Below are 12,695 nucleotides of genomic sequence, written 5' to 3' on the forward strand. Positions count from 1 at the left end.
AACAAACAAGATACAATTTATATATTCAAAAAATAAATAATAAAACGATCATATAATAAAAAAATTTACAAAACATAGAATAATGTATATTGGAGAATGTCTTTTATTATCTTTAATCTTTTTAACTATATATTATAACAAGATAAAAATTGTCTTAATAAATAAGATTGATAAGAAAGATACCATATTATTTTTATTTCAATTCCATTTTATAAATATAATATCAAGAAGAGGACATTTTTTCTTATCAAATAATATATGTTTGTGTATTCAAACATTCTTTAAATAGATTATAATAGTAATTAGAAGCATACGTTTTAAAAGTATATATATATATATTTATTTTTAATATTTATTTTAAAAAAACTTATATATATATACTATAATAATAATATATATTAAAATTATTATTTTTTTTATTTTATTTATTAATGTCTTATTAACAGAAAAAAAAAATTTTAACATTTATTATTACATATGAATATTTTTTTATACAATGATGGGTAAAATTTTTTGGTGCTCATTTTTTAATGTAATACTTTTTTCTATTGGTGTTGTACTTTTTATAATGGGTTTCATTACACAATATATTATTTTTGATAATATAATGGAAAGTCAAGTTAAAGAGGTATGTTTATTTGATATATATATATTTATACATATATATATGTATATGTTTATAGCAATTTGTCATTGATGGAAATATAGATGGAACAAATCTTAATCAATTTACTGATCAATGGTTAAATAACAAATATACAAAATTTATGAAATATTATATTTATAATTATACTAATCCAATTGAAATATTAACAAGAGGTTCATTACCTGATGTTACAGAAAAAGGACCATATAGTTATAAAGAAACATGGTTACATTATAATTTATCATTTAGTAATGATAAAAATTATTTTACATTTAGTAGAAAAAAAATTTATACATTTGATCCTGTAACAAGTTGTGATACCTGTAAAGAAGATGATATTTTTTTGGTACCTGATTTAATTTTTATTAAATTAATGGATCAATTGACATCTTTAGAATGTCAAAATTTACCAAAACAAATACAAAGTTTATTATGTAATGATACAAAGGCATTACCTAATTTTGATCAAATTATGAATCAAATTATGAATCTTCTTGGTACAGGAATGAAAGCATGGAATGTAGGTCCATTTGTACAAGTTAAAGTTAATGATTTACTTTTTAATGGTTATAAAGATCCAATATTTACAAAAATGTTAACAAATATATTAGATATTGTTTATGGAATTGTTGGTAAACCAAAAAATGGCACTACTACATTTGATTTTCCTACTGTTGCTTTAAATCAAAATAATAATACAATGGGATTAGTTTATACAGTTAAAACAGGAAAATTTAATTATTCAGAAGTTGGACAAACTTATAGTTTTACTAATCAATTTAGAAATTTTTCTTCATCTGGTTCATATCTTCCTAATGGATGGTGGCCTGGTAATGATGCTTTAAAACAATGTACAAAAGATGATATAAATAATGCTAGATTAATTAAAGGCACTAATGGTGATTTTTTTTCACCATTTTTAAAAAAAAGTGATACATTATGGTTGTATGTTGAAGATTTATGTAGATCTGTTTCATTTAAATATTTTTCTGATATAACTGTAAAAAATGTACCAGCATATAGATTTATAATTAATGATAGTGGTTTTAATTATACATTACCAGATAATTGTGGTTATTGTTATCCATTAGATGGAAATTATTATTCATATAAAAAAGGTGATCAATGTTTACCAATTGGATTAAGTGATATTAGTAGATGTACTGATCAAAATCCACCTTTAGTTTTATCAAATCCACATTTTTATGGCTCTGAAGAAGATGTTTTTAGATTATTTCCACGATTTACTCCAACAGAAGTGGTTGATCAAACTATTCTTGATATTGAACCAACAACAGGAACAGTATTAAGTGCATCACAAAAAATACAAATTAGTGTAATGATGAAACAATACACAAATATATCAGTGTTTAAATTAATGAAATCAGGAGCATACCCAATATGTTATGTTAATGAAACATTTTTGGCAGATGATAATACAATTTCACAAATAAATGATCAATTACTAGATCCAAAAAATTTAGTTAAAATTTTATCATTTTCAATTGGTGTTGGTTTAGGTGCATTATTAATGGTATTATCAATAGTATCATGTATGGTATTGAAATGTTACAAAAATCTAGATAAAAAGAAGGAAATGTAATTTATTATCTTTTTTTTTGATTAAAATCTTTATAAAAAAAAAGATATTTATATATATTTTAATAAGAATATTTTAATTAAAAAAAGATAGTTTAATAATGTTTTATTATTGTGATTTATCATTATTATTTTCTTGTGGTTGTTGTCTTAAAAGAATTGTGTGTATTGTATGCATTAATGATAAACTTTGATTTTGTTCAACTATTATTTTTTTTAACTCTTCAATTGTATGATTCTTTAAAAATAAATATGTAAATAATAAAAGGTAAAAAAAAACTTACTTGCATCATTATATGATTTTTAGCTAAAATAAGAGTAGCAATTTTTGAAAGTTTTCTAGTTGAATTTTGATGTGAATAAGGAATAATATTTCTTAAATCATCTAATGCTCTATTTAAATCATGCATTCTACAACGTTCACGAAGATTAATGTTTAAACGATGATTGTTTTCTAAAGTATCTTTAGTAATAATTTTTTTATCATTCATTATAGTATAAAAAAGATATTAAAAATAATAAAATACTTTAAAGATTCTTTCTTTAAAATAAATCTTTTCTATATTTTCATATATCTTTATATCCAGAAATTATGATGAATAAAATTATCATTAATTAATATCTGTTACACATTTGTATAATTAATATATCAAAAATAATTAAGAATATTCTTTATAATTTGCCTGTCTTCTTCCTTTATTTACACCTTATTTTTACGTAATGCCAAGATAATGAATATTAATATCAATTTTTCTGCATATTTTAATCATAATTTTTAAGAACATTTATCTAATAATATATCTGTTATGCAGGTAAAATTTAATATTATTTACAATATGAAAAAAAAAAAAAATTTTTTTTTAAAATTATAATATTAATAAAATAAAAAAAAGATAAAGATAATATAATCATTTTCATAATTTTTTCCTTTTTAGATAAAATTGGTTATATTAAGAAAATTTTTGGGATATAAATTATTTTGTTTATTATAAGTATCTTCTATTTAGACTGTTCAATATTTATATTAATATATTATTGAAGAACAAAATATGACATTAACTATTTTTATTTATAAAAAAATATAAAAAAATTGGTTTAAATAAATTTAATATTAAATTTTGGTTGGATTAAATTGAAAAAAAAAAACATTATTTAAATAATTTTTTTTAAAATTTTTATTGGTAAAACTATAAAAATTAATGTTCATTCAAAATTTAAAGTGGAAAATTATAATATGATATTGTAAATTTATAATATTATTATAAAAAAATAATAAAATATTGGTAACTTTTATATTTTAATATTCATCAAAATTATGTGTAAGGAAGATTTAAAAATTGAAAATTGTCAAGAGATTATAAAAAAAAAAAGATAACAATATAGAAACAGGTTTTTATTTATAAAAATAATTGCATTTGTTATATAATACGGGTTTAATAAGGAAGAATTGTCTTCATAAGTGGTATGAATATCTCTATATGTATGTCTATTTTTACTCCGTTCATACACCGGTTTCTTGGTGTGGTTGTTGTTATTGTAGTATGGTTGATATATAAACTCTTTACGAAAAACAGGGATACACATGTACCTGAAAGTTAAATTGGGATTGGTTTTATGGAAAGAATTAAGGAAAATATGTGTTTAAAAATCATATAAGTGTGTTGATGTATTAATATTAATTTTTTTTTTAATCATTTATTATATTTTTCTTTTAATAACATTATTAAAAATTATAGAAAATATCAAAAAATTAATAACATATTGTAAGTATTCTTTTTAAGTTAATTTCTACTATTTAAATATAGTTTTTTTTTTATTTATTTTAATTTATAAAAAAAATATATATGATACAATAATAATAACGTTATTCTGCTTCATTGCAAATTATAAACTATCTAAATTTTTTTTTTTATAAAAAAAGTATAGCAGTAAAATACTAACTAATAATAAGATAAAAAATTAAGGAAAAGTGATTAATTTATATTGTAAATAGTGTAATTTAATTCTCTTCCATTAAGAGTTATCATCTTTATATATATATATATATTTTTAAATGTTCTAGATATTAAATTACTATATAAAGTCTTTTTTTTATTAACTAATACATTTTATCATATAATTCCATAACTTATTCCGTTAAGCATTGAGTATAAACAATTACATTTAAATTCTCTTCTCTAAATGATTTAAATTTTTTGTTTTTCATGTAAAATGAGATAAAAGAAAAAATGTGTATATTAACATTTTTGAAGTCATTCATCTTATTTAACAGAATATTCAGAAACATCCAGTTTTTTTTTTATTTGGTGATAGACATTTTATATTAAAAATCAATACTTTGATTATACCTGTTATTATTTTTCTAAAATCAATAGATAATTTACTAAAGATATATTTGTTTAAAATAAATTTTGATGGATAACAAATTTGTACTTAATTTAATTATTGAAAAATAATTTATTTTTAATAAAAGAATTTATTATCTATATATCATTTATTTTTAAAAATAATATTAAATATCATTTTATAAACATATACCTTTTTTTTATTTCTATCACTAGTATTACTCTAAATAAGATATTCATCATAATTATCATTATCACTTTTCAATGCATGTATCTTATTACGATTGATGTATATTATAAAAAAAAATATAAGTAAGCATGATAAAATTTTTATTTATTTGCCTGTTACTTTAAAGTATTACTTTACAAAATCAAATTTCCATGTACTTTTTTAGATATGTCTAGTGAAATAAAAGAGACTACCTCTGTTATTGATAATTTAGTTAATTCATTTAACAGAAGAAATTCAAATGTATTAACAGTAACTAATTCAGTTAAATCTACCTCTTTTAATGAATTATTAATACAAAAAGTTAAAGAATTTCCAGAATTATATGATCATCAACAAAGAGCCTGTACTGATAATGTTGAAAGAACAAAAATTTGGGATATGATTGCATATTCAATTGATCCTACTATACCAGGTGAATTTGCAAAAAAAAGATGGCTTCAAATGAGAGATAGATATAGAAAAGAATTAAAACTTGCTTTAAGAGATAGCTTTAAATTTCCTCCTAAATGGGTGTATTTTAAAAAACTTACTTGGTTGGATTCATATTTAAAAGATTGTTTGTAAGTTAATTTTTTTTTTAATAATCTTAATATTTTTTTTTCTATAGTATACAGGCAGGATTTTCATATCCTATTAAACATGATTCCGAAGAAGTAATTGATACAGAAATTCGTAGTGAATCAATAGAAAATAGTAATCATGGAATATATCTTGATAATATTTCTTCATCAATCACTTCAAATTCTATGCTTCAAAAAATGATCTCTAATACAAATAGTATTAAAAAATATCATGACAATTATAATGACCATTATAATGAAGAGGAAAGCATAACACAATCAACAAATAATCACTCTTTAACACCTGAATCACGATCATCAATAGAAAAAATATATACCATTGAAGATAAAAACGATATAATTTTAGAAAGGCAATCACCATGTGTAATAGCACCAAGAATACATAGAATGACACAAAATATATTAGGAATGAAAAGAAAATCAAGTCAAGGAATAGCAAAAAATCAACTTAACAATCATTCCATTTCACTACCAATAACAAATAAAAATGAAACTGATTCAGAAGATGTTGAAATTGTTAAAAAATCAAAGTTAGAAGATACATTTTATACAACAATCTTAGAATGGTTAGAAGATGAAGATTTTTTATTGACAAAACTTATTATTACAAGATTATCAAAATTACCGCCAAATGTAAAAAAAATTACTCGTAGAAAGTTATTTAATTTGTTAGATGAAGCTGAAGATACTCAAAATGATTAAAAATATTTGAAAATAAATTTTAAATAACTGTATATACTAAAAAATTTTGCATTATAAATATATCAATGTAAAAATTATCTAATTTTTTTTAATAATAAATAATAAAAAAATTTTTTATACTGTAAACTAAATTTTGTTGATATTAAATTTTTACGATATCATAAATTTTAGAAATATTAAATTATCAAAATTATTTTTATTGAAGATAGATAAATCATAAAAATTATAATTTTATGCAAATAATTTAATAATTCATTTTTTACCGTGCTTGTATTTTCTAACTTAAAGTTCTTAAGTATATCTATCCAATATATTAAAGTTTAAGTTAATTATACTTTGAAAATTTATTTAATAAAATACAAAAATTATTCAACGAAGAAGTACAAATTTATTTTAAAATGACATCTTCATGTTTTATTCCTTTTACAATAACTGCACAACATGAATCGCCATTTCTTTCTTCCAATTCATCTAAATATGTACAACCGATAGCAAGAAGATCTCCAGTATAATTGTAATCCAAACATTGAATACTATCAGGTTGATCGTGAAATTGAGAAATTCTCTTTCTTTTAACTGGATTCCATGTAAAAATACTTTTATCTGATCCACCAGTAGAGAAAGCTAATTCACGTGGATGAGCAGCAATAGCATTGACAGGATATACAAATTCCTTAACTTTATCTTTTTTTCTATGACACTTAAAAGCATATTTTTTGTCTTTTGATTCTTCATTTTCTTCCAATGGCTCAACAGCAACTCGTCCTTCTATTGTTCCAATAACAATCGTTGATGAATCATTTAAAATCTTCAAATCTCTTATTTGATATTTTGTAACATCCCTTCTAATTGTTGGAGGAGCATTAAGATTATTTAAATCAAATGTATACAAACTTTGTTTGGATGTGCCAACAACAATGTAATCCTTATTATTATCCATTGCAAATACTTTCTCACCAACGTTTAAAGAAACAGTTACTGCTTTATCAGGAATATTCCAAACTAAAAGAAAACCATCATAACTTCCTGTAAAAAGTCTATGAGATGAAGATGAGATACATATTCTTGAAATGCCAAATCCACTTTCATGTTGACCAAAAATTATTGTTTTCATTGTTTTGAATGAAGTGTATTTAATTGTACCTTTTAAATCACCACTAAATAATCCAATGTCCCCCTAAAAGTAACATAACAAATAATTTAAGTTATCAATAAACTTACATCAAAGCATATAGATAATACAGGATTAGAATGATAAAAGGTATGGATTTCAGCATAATCATTCTGATGCTTTTTAATTTTGTACAAAGAAACAGAGCCGTTAAATGAGCCAATCGCCAATAAGTCAGAATCTGTTTTAGCAAATTGTAAACATGAAATAGGTACCTGACTATCCCATTTGATTCTAAGATCAGTTGTCAATGTAGTCATTTTCTCTCTTGATAAATTAAATAATTATTATAATTTGAAAGTTACGTAAATTAATAATAAGAAGGAAAATATTTAACAAAATAAGAATGAAATAAATAAATCTTGATTAGAAATGCGTAAAACAAAAAGTTGGTAAAATGTTTAACCGCCATTGTGGGAAAAAGATAGTTTCCATTTGTAATTTTAGATGTAATTAGTTTTGAAACATTTATTGAAATTAAAAAGGGATTTCTTTTAAATCTGGTGTCCCCTAAAATAACTTTTTTAAATAAAATTTTTTTTCAAATTTTCTTAGTTTTCTGACATAAAAAAACATGGAGAATCAGTAAAAAAAATTTTTTGGTACTATTTTGTTATACCCTCCCAAATTAAAATGATAGAAACTTGCCTTAAAAATATTTTTTTTGAAAAAAAAAACAAGCTTATCAGATTCTCCATCTTCTTTTCTACAAGATGGATAAAAAAAATTAAACAAAAATTAAATTCATCATTAATTTTTATCATAAAATTAAAAAATTGTCGTTAATTTTTACTATAAAAAAAATGACTCAAATATCAAATCCCATCATGTTTCCTATTATTATTAGTAAATATTTAAAAAAGTTTATTTATGATTTGTACTTTGTTTAAGTCCGTTCTATTTCCTTTATGTAATTTAAATTTTATTTGAAAAAATTTTATTAATTATTAAGTACTTTTAATCATTTTAATTTGGGGGGGATATAACAAAATAGTACCAATTTTATTCTTAAAAGTTTAATATAAACAAAAAAAATGTCGAAAAAATAAAACATATGTTGAAAAAATTGATAACTTTTTAAAAATAAAATTAATGTAAATTGAATAACAAAGGATTGTCAAAAACAATCTTTGAGAAAAAGTATGTTTAGATTTCACTAAAAAATCTTAACTTTTAAATATTTTATAAGAACAATAAAAAATAATGGAATAAACTTTTAAATATGGCATCAAAAAAATAATTAACAAATGCATTTTGCATTTATTTTATAAATTTGACAACTGCAGCTGATTAACGTTTATGCTAAAAAAACTTTTGATAATGTCAGGTATAGGTGAAATTTATTTTTTGAATGTGATAAATATAATTATTAAAATAATATCATAAGTAGAATAATATAAATAGCTAGTCAAAAGGAAAAAAAATTAATATGTTAAGAATATAATTTTTTAGAAAATTGTAGTAGAATTTGAAAAACAATGTTCTAAAGATTCACACATGAATCTTAATTTCAAAAGTAGATATAAAAAATTAAATATATTGGTCGATTAAAAGTTTATAATTAAATTTTAGCTTTATATAAATATATTACTAATATTGTTATTAGTTAAATCTTTTGTTTATAATTATTTTATAAAAATAAGTAGTATTTTTTTTTAATGTTTTACTTTTGTATCTTCTAATTAATATTAAAAGTAAATGATAACTTTTGTATAAAATAAATTAGTATTTTTTTATTTTCAAAAATAAAATCAAATTTACAAACAAAAACTTTTAAAAGTCATTTTATTATTTTAAAATTTAATAATATCAATAAGCATATATTACAGATCACTGAATTAAATTACATTTGTTTTAGACTTTTTTTTAAGTATAATTTAATCTGTATTTTATGATAGTATAAAAATAAATTTAAATAAAATTACTATAAAATTATAACAAACTAATAAAAAAATATATATAATATGATTATAACACAAATTTAACAACAAATATATTTAAAATAGTTTATTCAAAAGATTTGCATGCAAATTTTGTAGTTTTATATTAATTTAAATTAAACTAAAATCAAATGATATTTTATAACTTTTATCTAAAACTTTGGCAGACTATTTATACAAAATAATAAATAAATTTATAAATAAATATATATATTAATAAATATTTTTTTAGTGTTATTTTAACAAAACGATGGTTTTTGTAAAAAAATTATCTTCACTTTTAAATAATAAAGTCGATGATAATGAAACAAATTGGTTATCCATTTATATAGCTAGTGTTTTAGCATTTTCAGCTTCTGTTCAATGTTCATTATATTTTAGCTCAATGTGGCCTTTTATGACTGTTGTATGTTTTGAAAAAAGTTTTGTATTTTTTATCAATTATTCAATTTTTTTTATTAGCTTGATTCGAACGCATCATCAACATTTTTTGGTTATGCTATTGCATCATATTCTGTTGGAAATATTATTCTTTCTCCACTTTTTGGTTGGTGGAGTAATAAAACTGGAACTATAAAACCACCTGTATACTTTGGTTTATATGCCCAATTACTTGGAAATTTTATTTATATGAATCTTGAATGGTTTCCTGTTGGGGCAAAATATGGTATGATTGTAGCTAGACTTTTTACAGGTATTGGTTCAGCAACTATAACACTTTTTAAAGCATACGGTGCATCAGGATCAAGTATTAAGGATAGATCTATAGCAATTGCTTATATAACAAGTGGTGTAGCAATTGGATTAGCTATTGGACCAGTATTTAATTTATTATTTACACCAATTGGCTATCCTGGTTTTACTTTTTTAGGAATAAAATTTAATATGTATACATTACCAGCTATAGGTTCTGTTATTACAAATGCTATTAGTATTATTATTATGAAATATCTTTTTATTGAACATTATGCTGGTGTTGCTAATAAAGATGGAAAAGAATCAGAAAATTATCAAATTATTCCAAAATATGATAAAATTGCTGTTTTTGTTATTTTTGCCACGAGATTTTGTCAATTTTTTGTTTTTACAAATCTTGAAGCATTAAATTCTCCTATTTCTTTAATGATTTTTGGATGGACTAAAAAACAATCAATCACAATATTATCTATTTCTCAAGGATTTCTTGGTCTTAGTGCTTTTATAGTATATTTTATTTATATAATTTTTAAACTTGATAGATTTATTAAATACAGGCTTAATTGTATTGGAGGTATTTTATGTCTATTAATATTTCATATAATAACTTTTTCATATCCATTTTTACCAAAAGTTATTACTTATCATTCTCTAAATATTACAAATAATGATACAGAAGTAATTGGTTGTGATATTGATATGTATCCATGGTGTGAATACATTACAAAAATGAATCCTTGGATTTATCTTATTTCATTTTCAATAATTGTTGGGATGGGATTTCCAATAATTAATATTGCTATGAATACACTATTTTCAAAAATATTAGGACCTAGAAGGCAAGGAACACAGCAAGGATTTATGCAAATGTTTGGTGGTTGTGGTCAATTAATTGGACCTATAGTAACAAGTACCATATATACAAATTTTGGTCCACGTTACGTTTGGATAACAGAAATAATATTTATTACATTAACAATATCATTATGGTTAATTTTTTTCAAAAGAATGGTACCATTAAAATTTGGAAATAATAAAGTCTCTGATATTAATAAAAAAAATAGTTGTAAAATAACGAAAAAAGATATTATGTAAAATAAAATTATTTAGTTAATATGAATTTTGTAGAATATTTTGACATTTTATATAAAAAATACTATACATTATAGCGCTATCTCTTTTTTAAAACAATCAAAATAACTTTTAAATAAATTTTTTTTATCAAACATATAAAACAGTTATATGATAAATGATGGATTAATTTAAAAAAATTTTTTCTTTTATTTTTGATAACAATAAAATTATTTTTTAATTGTATATAAATAAAAAAAAAACACAAAAAATGTAAGATAATTGATATTTGATTTTTCATTATATACAATCATTATTAATAATTTTAGTATTTTAGTAAACAAAATTAAGTTTGAGTAAGAACAATTGTCATTTTAAATTATTTGATAAATAATTTTAATTTCAAGAGGAAAATAAAATTTTCTGTACATTAAAATTTAAAAGTACAAATTTCTAACTTTAATACTTTATAATTATTTTAGCTTAGAAAAAACATTATTGAATATCTTTTAAGTACATTTTCATTTTAGTTAAAATATATTAATTTACTAGAATATTATTAACATTTTTTTTTTTGATAAAATAAAGTTTCTAAAAATTTATAATTTTAAGAAGACAAGGTAATTGTTTGGTAAAAATTTTTTTACTTAAATAGTTTAAAAATAAAATTATTAATAAGTTAAATTTAAGAAATATTTTATTTTTTTATTTTTTTATAAAATGTTTATCTAGAAAATTAAGTTTGTCAAATTAATTTTTATATAAGTTATGACAATTTAAAAAAGAAGAGGAGATAATACTATATAGTATCAGTTATTCAATTCAAAAATAAATTAATCTTATATTAAATAAAGCAAAAAAAAATTTGTATTTAGTTATATAATCTTTTTTTAATAAGTTGAAAATTAAAATATTATATGATAAAATATTTTAATCATGCAAAGTATTTTTATAATAAAAAAATTTGACAATAGAATATAATTTAAACTAAAATGTATATATTAGTAAATGTTTTTTTTTAATAAAATTATAAACTTTTGATTCTTTAAAGCATATAAAAAGTGTTAAGTAACATTTTAAAAATTTTTGTTTATTTATATTTATGATATTTTTTTTATAAAAGTTTAACAAAAAAATCATATTTTTAAATATTATATAGAAAAATATAGTCCAGTTGGTTATCTTTTTTGATTATATCAATACTTTCATTTTTTTTTATACAATACAATATTCTATATTCTTCAGTTTTATGTAGCTATTTCTGACAATTAAATAATTTTTATTTTATTTTACTATATTTTAATTATTTTGTTAGATTGATAATAATGTTACAAAAATATTTCTTGATTATATTTTTAGAGTATATTCTATAAGTAATGTATTTTTTCACTTGTTTTTGGATATTGAAGTAATAGAATACGTATAATTAAATACATTTTATATATAATATTAATCTTACAAATAATTGGTAATATTATTTATCTAAATTATTAATATTTTCTATTTAATAAAAGTTATTGGATTTTAATATTAAACATATTTATTGGTATTGATTAATTAGCTTATTCAGTTTCTAACTTATATGTTTCATCCAAAAAGAATAAATTAATAGCTATAGAATTTGTTAAAAAAGTTTTAGTATAGGAACACCAAGTTGTTCTGTTTTTAATTTATTTTTTTTACATCAATAGAATATTTAGAATTATAAATAT

General features: G+C 20.1%; 5 protein-coding genes across 5 annotated transcripts; 3 read left to right on the forward strand and 2 right to left on the reverse strand.

The window, feature by feature from the left end:
- Nucleotides 1–568: 568 nt before the first annotated feature.
- SRAE_1000009500 (CD36 antigen family-containing protein) lies at nucleotides 569–2,249 on the forward strand (the record flags this gene model as incomplete). Its single annotated transcript, XM_024646888.1, has 2 exons — nucleotides 569–628; nucleotides 684–2,249. The coding sequence occupies 2 exons, from the start codon at nucleotides 569–571 to the stop codon at nucleotides 2,247–2,249; spliced, it is 1,626 nt and encodes a 541-aa protein (XP_024501021.1).
- Nucleotides 2,250–2,354: 105 nt separating this feature from the next.
- On the reverse strand, nucleotides 2,355–2,736 carry SRAE_1000009600 (GH17679p; the record flags this gene model as incomplete). Its single annotated transcript, XM_024646889.1, has 2 exons — nucleotides 2,355–2,483; nucleotides 2,530–2,736. The coding sequence occupies 2 exons, from the start codon at nucleotides 2,734–2,736 to the stop codon at nucleotides 2,355–2,357; spliced, it is 336 nt and encodes a 111-aa protein (XP_024501022.1).
- A 2,141-nt stretch (nucleotides 2,737–4,877) lies between these two features.
- Nucleotides 4,878–6,105, forward strand: SRAE_1000009700 (MADF domain-containing protein; the record flags this gene model as incomplete). The annotated part of the gene is made up of 3 exons (XM_024646890.1): nucleotides 4,878–4,902; nucleotides 4,986–5,382; nucleotides 5,430–6,105. 3 exons carry the CDS (start codon nucleotides 4,878–4,880, stop codon nucleotides 6,103–6,105), a joined length of 1,098 nt encoding a protein of 365 aa, XP_024501023.1.
- Nucleotides 6,106–6,493: 388 nt separating this feature from the next.
- On the reverse strand, nucleotides 6,494–7,536 carry SRAE_1000009800 (Mitotic checkpoint protein BUB3; the record flags this gene model as incomplete). Its single annotated transcript, XM_024646891.1, has 2 exons — nucleotides 6,494–7,282; nucleotides 7,327–7,536. The coding sequence occupies 2 exons, from the start codon at nucleotides 7,534–7,536 to the stop codon at nucleotides 6,494–6,496; spliced, it is 999 nt and encodes a 332-aa protein (XP_024501024.1).
- Nucleotides 7,537–9,466: 1,930 nt separating this feature from the next.
- SRAE_1000009900 (Major facilitator superfamily and Major facilitator superfamily domain, general substrate transporter and Major facilitator superfamily domain-containing protein) lies at nucleotides 9,467–11,007 on the forward strand (the record flags this gene model as incomplete). The annotated part of the gene is made up of 2 exons (XM_024646892.1): nucleotides 9,467–9,622; nucleotides 9,679–11,007. 2 exons carry the CDS (start codon nucleotides 9,467–9,469, stop codon nucleotides 11,005–11,007), a joined length of 1,485 nt encoding a protein of 494 aa, XP_024501025.1.
- Nucleotides 11,008–12,695: the final 1,688 nt, after the last annotated feature.

The sequence above is a fragment of the Strongyloides ratti genome (genome assembly GCF_001040885.1).
Source record: "Strongyloides ratti genome assembly S_ratti_ED321, chromosome : 1".
Lineage (NCBI taxonomy): Eukaryota > Metazoa > Nematoda > Chromadorea > Rhabditida > Strongyloididae > Strongyloides > Strongyloides ratti.